The 9492-nt window shown below is 46.4% G+C and overlaps 1 protein-coding gene across 2 annotated transcripts; it reads left to right on the forward strand.

Moving 5' to 3' along the window:
• The first annotated feature begins 3979 nt into the window (after positions 1-3979).
• Positions 3980-9218, forward strand: LOC136532141 (uncharacterized). 2 transcript variants are annotated; one of them, XM_066524751.1, is made up of 5 exons: positions 3980-5083; positions 5821-6331; positions 7494-7595; positions 7764-7804; positions 7934-9218. In XM_066524751.1, exons 2-5 carry the CDS (start codon positions 6004-6006, stop codon positions 8945-8947), a joined length of 1485 nt encoding a protein of 494 aa, XP_066380848.1. In that variant the 5' UTR covers positions 3980-5083; positions 5821-6003; the 3' UTR covers positions 8948-9218. The 2 variants fall into 2 exon arrangements, with proteins under 2 accessions (XP_066380848.1, XP_066380854.1); XM_066524757.1 differs by lacking the exon at positions 7494-7595 and having other exon boundaries at positions 3984-5083.
• The last annotated feature ends 274 nt before the right edge of the window (positions 9219-9492 follow it).

The raw sequence follows: 9492 nt of genomic DNA on the forward strand, positions 1-9492 counted from the left end.
AAGAAAAGCCATCTTGTGGAGTGATGTACATGTACATCTCATGTGCATTGATCTTCCCCAATATTTAAGTCGGTGTAGCGGTGGAAAGATCACCTTTGTAAGGAAAATGAACCTTAGGTCCATTTACTTTAGATTTTGGTGTTTGATGACCAACACAACCAAATTGGACTAATGAATTTGCAAGTATTTGTTTTGTAGTTCAATAGGGTGCAAGACGTGACTTGGACGAAGGCGACGTGATGATCCGAGGATCAACACCATAAGCAAGACCTTAGGAGCACAAGAGAAGACCCAAGATATCAAGCAAAGTCCAAGCACGAAGATAGGAACCAAGCCGTACGCAAGATCACGAAGAAACGAGCTCATAGAAGTGACTGAACGCTGGAGAAAAGTGACTGGACGCTCTGATCAGTGGCTCGGCATCAGCAAGCAGTGACCGGACGCTGAACAAGTGAATCGACCAGACGCACCGATGGCACTGTTCATCAGTCCGACAACACACTCAACAAGTGACCGGACGCTGGCGGCAAAACCGATCGGACGCAGGACAGCAACGTCCGATCGAGTACAGAGAGGTTCTAGAGCAGCGAACTTGCGACCGGACGTGTCCGGTGGCAAGTGATCGGACGCTGACAGCATTCAATCAGTTGTTCACGGCTCCAACGGTCGGGACGACCGGACACGTCCGATCCGGGCGGCTCCAGCGTCCGATCAGTAGCAGAAAAGCGGGATTTCGTCCCCAACGACTACTTTCTCAGTGGGGCTTACAAATAGACCCCCAACCAGCCATTTGAGGAGGGTGGAGCTGAGAAAACATACCAAGGGTGTTGATACACCATTTTAGTGATCTCTACTTGCATAGTGCTTAGTGTTTTATTAGGTGATTAGCGTATGTGCTTTGCGAAGTGCTTAGGTTGATTAGACCACCGCTTATGCGCTTGCTCTAGATTTAGGCCTAGTGTTTAGTGAGGTTTGCATACCTCTTACCACTCGGTGCTTGCGTGCACCATTGTAGTACATCGGAGGGGCTTGTAGTCTTGCGAGATCACACCAACCACAGTTGTGGTGTGGTCGTCATCGTGTACCAGAGGGAACAAGGCCCGCGGCTTTTTGGCCGGAAGCTTGATAGTGAAGACGGAGGGGAGCATCCGGGAGAGGCTTGCAAGAAGGCACGTCGGAGACCCACTTGCGTGTGGGGAAGGCCCGAGGCTATCCACGGAGTTACCCGACCGGGAGCTTGGCCCTTGCGAGGGATTCCTTGCGAGGGGCTCCAACGAGGACTAGGGGGAAGCTTGCGCGCTTCTCGATACCTCGGTAAAAATACCGAAGTCATCGACAGGAGTTTGCATATCTCTACCTTGCTTTTTAGCTTCCGCATTTACATTGATTGCTTTACTCTTTTACGGTAGAGATAGCAACACATTAGTAAAACCGTAGTTGCACACTTAGATAGTTTGTCTTTTGCATAGGTTTTGCTAAGGTTAGAAAAAGAGGCCATAGTTTAGAGTTAGAAGCTTAAGTTGCCTAATTCACCCCCCCTCTTAGGCGTCACGGTCCCCTTCAGCCTTGATGAAGCACCATCACAATATGCCCATACTTGTCAATAGGGAGGACACTCAAGATCTTTCTCACAACATCGGATGGTTGCATTTAAGTGAGTCCAAGCCCATTGACCTCCTCTACAAGAACATTCGAGCATGAATACATTTCATTAGCACTTTCACTAGGAAGCATTTCAAATGAATTAAGCTTCTTCATCACGAGCCTAATGAGAAAGGTGGATGCACACTTGCTACTCCCTATGCACTAATGAGCTCCTTAATCTTAGATTATCAAATCTCAATCACTCTACTAGGCTCTTGCTCTCCCTTGCACTCCAAAGGTGTTTCTCAGCTGAACAAATGGGCAAGAGAGTTAAGTTAGACGAGTGGGGGAAGTATTTATACTCCCCACTTCAAACCATACCCGTTGGGGTCTAACTCAGCATATTTCGAGGTGACCGGACGCTCAGGTCAAAGTGATCGGATAGTAGCCAACGCCTACATGACGCTAACACAGTCATCAGAGACTGGACTCTGACTAGTGTCCGATCACCACTCATCTGACGTGTTCGGTCAGCAATTTCCTTCTCTGGATGCTTACTGTTGTTGACCGAACGCGACCTCTAGTGTGTCAGATCACAGCGCTCGGTCCTTCATGAGTGTTGCTTGCTCTACAGTTGCGCACACCTGCGCATCCGATCCTGACTAGGAGCCTACGTCCGATCGATGAGCAAGCCCTAGCTGCACGAGCTAACGCTGACCGGACACGACACCTATGCGTCCGGTCCAACGTCCGGTCATCATCCAAGTCTCTATTCACCTCAAATTCCACCAACTTTGTGAACGGCATCAACTTTAACTGATCTATGGGCGGTCCTTCAGCTACCTAGTGCTAAGTTTGACAAGTGTGCACCACATCTAAACCATTAGATTCACCTAGGTCAAGCTGCTAGTTCATATCCCCTTAATAGTCCGGCCAAAGGAAAAAAAACAAAGTCTTAAACTACTATAAGTGTCTCTCCAACATTAAACGATACTTAGAACTAATCTGTCCTTAACCTTGTCGTCCTTCCTTTGAAAACCAAAACGATTTTCATCGACATAGGCATGAAAACCATAATTGCTCAATCAATCACCATTACCATGACCTAGCTCAAGTTGCCTCTACAAAACATACATTAGTCACAGTAATCTTGTGTCGTCATTAATCACCAAAACCAAACTAGGGGCCTAGATGCATTCAGTAGGAATTGTTGAGCTCCAAGTATCTACGTCTAAGGCATTCAACAACATTATAGGCGCAATCTTGGACTACAGCTTTAGGAGAACTCCCTATACCAGTAAAGGTATGAGACCTTTCGGCTTGGCCTATTTGAGTACAGGGGTTAACAAACCCTGAGTACTGAATTGTACTCCGCAAGCTTAACCGGCTAAAAGAGAAGACTCCAAGGGTATGCATGCTTAAGGAGATACAAGGAGGTCCAAGTAAGAATTAGGAGTTACTTTGAAATAAAAGCTTACTACAAGTGGATCTTTACTTTCAATGTTTTAGCTAAAAATTAAGTCATTATCAGGCTCTTCTAAAGTACCACAGATATCAAACCCAACTTCTACCGGAGGAAACATAGCAGGGTAGTCAGTCTCTTCTGAAGTACCACAGATATCAAGCCCAACTTCCACTACCACTAGCGGATGTTCTTCCTCTAGAACTTGATCAACGAAACCTTCCACACTCGTTCACTACATGTAGCTATGATGCATGCTTAACATAATGAGTTGCATGAGCATATGATGAATGAAAAGATGCACACATGTGTATTGGTGAATGCAAACAAAGTTAACAAATTTGGGTTCCTTCAGGGTACAACTAGGTTTAAACTTATCAAAAAGCATTTAATTATTAACCAACAAGTTGATTATTTATTTATTAAGAAAGAATTTAACTTCCCAAAGAACAGTAGTTTTTTTTTCATGTTACAGGGTCCACAAACACGGCTGATAACACATAAAAACAATTTACATATTTATTTAAGCCATTTAAGCATTTATTAAATAAAAGGCATAGGACACACATAAATCAATTAAGAAAGTAAGATTTTTCAAAACAACAGGTGTCCATTAATAAACATTTATGCATTTTTGTGCTACAGAAAATAAACAACACGTATCCATTAATAACATTTATGCAGTTTTCATCGTACTGTTTTATGCCAACAATTATTTTTAACATACAGAGTACATCATAACAAAACTAACAAAACAAGTTTCACATTTTTAGAATGTTTCTACATTTTTCTATGCATAACTGCACAGATTAAACATTTTCTAAAAAACTTAAAACCGCTGGAAAAACAATGTGTACCCACGTCCATCCAGCCACTGAGGCTGACAGACGAGGCCTAGGTCAGCACAGCCGCGGGTGCAGTGCGTTTAACCGGCCAAGGGGTTGGTTGGGCGGTTAGGGTTTCAGAGTGAGCTCAACACCGGCCATGGCGGCACGGCGTCGCCCGACGCGATGGCGCGGCAGCGGACACGACGCTACCGGCCCTAATCGGCCTAGATAGGGTTCAGCACACGTCCAAGCAGCTCACCACGACTTGTTCTCCCCGGTGGACAAAGCGGAGGCGAGGCGGCGACGGCTGCAGACGACGACGGCGGATGCGGCGGCGCGAACTGGCGGTCGAGGCGATGTTCCGGCGAGTCGTGTGTACCAAACGCGAAACGGCCGAGCCGATGAGCACCAGGACATCAAGGCAAAGCTAGAACAAGAGAAAGAAGGGAGAGAGACGCGCCACAGAGTGCTGTCCACGGCGAAGGAGCTCACGGCGGCGAGACGGACGGCGCGTCTGGGATCAAACGACGCGCACGGACAAGGCGCACCTGGCTGCGAGAGTAATTGGACGGAGGTGAATGGTCGTGGCAAATTTAGCCGGCGAACCGAAGGTGGCCGGCGGCGAGCAAAAGGGGAAAAGGGGGGAAGAGTCGGCGGCTCGACGCTAAAACGGCCGGGGCGAGGCGTCCGCGGCTTCTCCAGACTCGCCAGCTCCAGCTCGGGCTTGGACACGCAAGCAGCTGCGCGTCCACACGCGGGGAAGCGGCGCGAAGGGCGGCGGCCGTCGGCAAGCAGCTGCGTGGCATGGCCGCATGGGGACTGGGGTCTGGCCGTCTGGGGAGGAGAGTCGCGGAGCCGCGCTCACCGCTCATGACTCCCGGGCCGGGACAGGCTGCGAGCGGCAGCGAAGTGGGCTGTGTGCTGGGCTTCGTCTCTGACGGAGTGACGGCCTGCGCGAGCTTTCTCCGTGCTCGCGTCCGCGTGTCGTTGGATGGCTGATCGCCTCGCGGGCGTTCGGCGTCCCTCTGCCGTGGAAATAGAATAGTATTTCCGTTGCGTTCACTCTGCTCGCCTTTTTCCCTTTCTCCCCTTCACCTTCCTCTCTCCCCTTTCTTTCCTCTCTTTCTCTCCCCTTCCTTTCCTCGTGGCGACGACTGGGCGAGTGCCCCCGCCCTTCGCCAGGTCTTCGCCGCCGACGAGCACCTACCAGGTATGCCCGGCCCTTCTCCTCCCATCCTGCTGTGCGCAACCGAACACCCCAAACCCTAGCGTAAGCTATTCGTATTCGGATCTGACCACAGGTATATACGTACACGATACCTGAGTTCTTGCAAAAATTATGGGTGTACATGTGCACACCCACAACACCCATGCCCTCTACTGGGCGAGTTAGTTGGATTGGTTTGGTGGTTTATTGGACTGGGAGCTGAAGTACGAGCTCTTAGTCTGCACGGGGGATTTCTTGTTGGATAGGGGCATCAGTGACCGACTGACCGCAGAGGAATGGAAATATTTACGTGCAAATAGAACAAGAAGAAGAAAAATATTATCAAGTAGATTTCTTTCCTGTTTATTCACCTCTAGAGCTAGGTTGGTGTTACTTGATGAGATTAACTCACGCAACTTTGTTGTGGCCTTGTGGGAGTTATTACTAAACCTTGTGGCAATGAAATATTACAAAAAAAAGAAGCTTTACGGAATGATGTATATATAAGCTCTATGGCACAGTAGTGGTTCACCTGATGCATAATAATATGTTTTATAATGTGTTCTGGATGGGGTTTGGTGTGGCCTAACTGTGAATGGAGTTGTTCAACTGTTATGCATCCTTGTTGATTGGAGACAATAGCATGTTCATCACCCCTGAAAAGGAGACTTTTCTTCAGATGATATTTTTTCCTGTTTATCTTCTTGATTGACAACAATGACATGCTTCTATGTGCATAGGTGACCCTATTTCTTCTCCCCAATCGGTGTATAATCTCCCTTTGTTCCTCTCAAGCTTTTCAAACATAATAAGCAAATAGTCTCTGCACGTGATTGCCAAAATTAGTCAAGACGGGTGCTCTTTGCTGCGTGGCCGCTAGGCCACATGGGACAAAGTCTGACCCTGCAAGCAGAGATCGTTCTATGGATCCCACTGAGCCTCGTTGGCGCATAAACTCGAGCTTCTCTCCTCCAACGTCAAGGAGATGGGACTGCCGCTATTCATCGGATGGATTGCCCCACAGAGTTCATGATGCTCCTCATGATCACCCACCTTATGTTTCATCACTATCATCCCATAGCAAAGGAAGCAGAAGTGCATTTGGCAGTGATCAGTACCTCAATCACCATCATTCCGTGTCTGATGGAGCACTTTCTTACTTTGGGAGTCCAGCTGACAGCCTTCAGGCTCCACGCTGGACACCCTCTCTTCAAAGATTTGATCTTGGTGAATTCTCTACCCCTGCAGGAGGTATGTACTTTTTTATTTCATATGGCAGGTCAAGTTAGCTCAGCAGCGAACTATTTTTTTTACTGTTTTCGTATATGGTTATCTCTTCATAGAATTGTGACTTATGAGTTGGACTGAAATTGAGGCTTCCACTGGAAAGACTTACACAGTGTGCTAATTTATTTCGATTGGAAAAATGTGATATCTTCCTCGTTTAGTCAATCGTCTACAATTTTTTAATCTACTTCTAAAGTAAATTTGATTCTTTACAAACATGCATTCCCATTGCATTATCAGTGGGAGTTGTAAAGTTACAAATTTGATTCTTTATTATCCACTTGTATAGCTGCTATTTAATTTACCAGTTTTTTCCTACTGGACTTGCATCGTTACACACTCTTCTTATAATCTTTTCTATTCTGTGTGTTGTTCTTTTCATATATTTTCTGCTCTGTTACTCAGCATGCATTCAGTCATATCAGGTCTACACATGGTTATGGCTCGTTCGGTTTTTTCATCGGGTTGAACAATGTTTAAGGCTTTAAGCCCAAATAAGAGTAGGCTTCTTTATTGAATCTTTTATGCTTTTTGTTATTTACTTCTAAAACAAATTTGGTTTGATACAAACATGGCTTTACATTGCATAATCAATGGGGAACTTGTAATTTGTTTCATTTAGCCACTTCATTATTTTTTTTCATTGTATTCTTCTTTGTGATGTAGTCCCTCCATTCCAAAATGTATGTCATTTTAATTTTGTACTCAAACTTCTTTAACTTTGACCAAGTTTCTAGAAAAATATATTAACATCTACGGTACCAAATAAATGTAATATCAAGACGTTTCATGGTGGATCTAATGAAACTAATTTGATGATGTAGGTGTTGATGCATTTTTCTATAAACTTGGTCAAAGTTAGAGAAGTTTGACTTAGGACAAAACTAAAACGACCTATATTTTGGAACAGAGGGATTTCCTACTGGGCTTTTATGGCCATGCACTCTTGTTGCTTATAATGTTCCCATTGGGTTGGGTGTATTACCTTTTCATACATTATATGCACTATTAGCCATAAAGGACTAAGTTGTATAGTTTTGGACATGTTAATTGTGCCTTGTTCTGTTTTGCACAAATTGAGCAATAGAAGCCTTAACTAGTATATCTGGAACTGGAATCATCTTAGGCGTGACAACTGGCAAGTATATTGAGACCAATGTTTGCTTTGAACTGAGTCTACTGGGTGATGTTATTTTCTTCATTGTAAACATTGGAGTTGGCATTAATGGTATGCATGTCAAATACTGCTATGCCACAAATTTTTTCTTCTCCATGATTACTACATGACTTCCTATATTCCTACACAATTGTAGAAGCAACTGAGACAGTCATGTGTTTCTTGTATTCCTTTGATATCTTCCTCTTGAATTAACCGTTGCTTTACTCATTGAACCAGGATCAAGGCCAGAAACTTCTGACTATCCTCAGTCAAGTGAGGTAAGCTACTTCTCGTGTTCTATGTGTTATCTCCACATTCCTTTGACAAATGGCATAGATCTAATGCAACTAATAAATACTTTTGCAGTCTGCTATCACAATTCTGACTTTTATGTTCATCTGCTGCAGAGACCACTGACTGCCACAAGCAGTTTCAGTTCTGCATCCCCATTTTCGGAATCAAGCCAGCTAGCGTCGTCTAGTAAACAACCAGCCCCATATCTACCTCGCAACCATATGGGCAGGCGGTCTTTCATGTCTAAACCAGTCTACCCACTTGTCTTCCGGAATCCTGTGTCAGAATCAGAAGCGTGCAGGATGCTTGAGGTTAGTAATGCCGGGCGAGCGACACCGAGTGATGACAGCCGGGCTTCTCCTCTGTGGCGTCGCAGCTTGGCGAGTCCAGAGCTCAAGTTTCATAATGCACTGAATGAACTTGGGAAGATGGAGGCTTCACCTGAACCGAACACAAGCTCAAGAAGGGAAGGGTTCAGATGGAGCAATGCCAGCAGTTATGATTTTGGATACGATGGAGATGCCATTGACATTTCAGATCATATCAGTATTGAGTCCCAGAGATCTCCCACAAGCTCAGTGAGGTTCCTGAAGTGTGGGCTGTGCGAGAGATACCTGCCCCAGAAATCACCCTGGACCTCAAACCGGATTGTTCGAAACGCCGACATGCCAGTAGCAGCAGTTCTTGCTTGCCGACATGCCTTCCACGCGGATTGCTTGGAGGAAAGCACTCCCAAGACAGAAGTCCATGATCCACCCTGCCCACTGTGCACGCGAGCCACTGAAGACGAAGGGCATGTGTCATTCTCAGAACCTCTGCATGTAGCCCTCCGGTCTGCTCGCAGCAGGAACCTTTCGTTGGGCAGTGGTGCTGGTGGGAGTAGCAGCAGCGCAAACCCTCATTGCAGCGATCGTGGCTTGAAGAGGAACCATTCTGCTATCGTGCCGAGACGCGGCGGCAGCTCATTGTTCCGCAACCGCTTCAAGAAGCAGTTCCCCTTCAAAGCGAGGATCGGGAAGGAGCTCTTTGGCGGCAGGGTTTTCAGCAAGGTTGGATCGTCTTCGTCTTCAGGTCAGTGGGATGACCATCGACAGCAAGAGCCAAAGCGTGACCAACCCATGAAGTAGCTAGAACTTAGTGGCACAGGGTATATGTGTTGTGTGCCCTCCTGATATTCTATCCATGCCATCAGTTATCATATCTAGTATAACCTAAACCTATAATAGCATGCGAAACTTGGCATCCATGCGCAGTAGCCAGTCGTCCAAGACGGGGCTCTGTATGGAGGCTGCTTGCACTGCATGTAGCACCCACCATTGGCTAACTATGAGGTGTATTTTGGATCCTTACAGTAAGAATCTATGGCCTATGATTAATATGTTGATGATCATTCCCCTACTTACCCCTATTGTTGCTCACATGTGCAGCGTGACCAAGTGCTGCCGGGCTGCCCACGCCGTGCAGCCTTGCTTTATTAGGACATGACGTCAACGGGCGCAGTTAGGGCACCTCTTCCCTGCTTGCCTGGAATTGATCGACAGATGTTTTGGTTCACGCGTAGCAGCGCTTCTCGCCGACGAGAGCATGCGCGAGTTGTTTGGCGTAACAACTGAAGGCGCGTGCGTTTAGGAGTGAGCAGTTGGGACTGCAATCGGTGCTATTTTGTGGATTC

Source organism: Miscanthus floridulus, chromosome 2 (assembly GCF_019320115.1).
Source record: "Miscanthus floridulus cultivar M001 chromosome 2, ASM1932011v1, whole genome shotgun sequence".
NCBI classification, from domain to species: Eukaryota; Viridiplantae; Streptophyta; class Magnoliopsida; order Poales; family Poaceae; genus Miscanthus; species Miscanthus floridulus.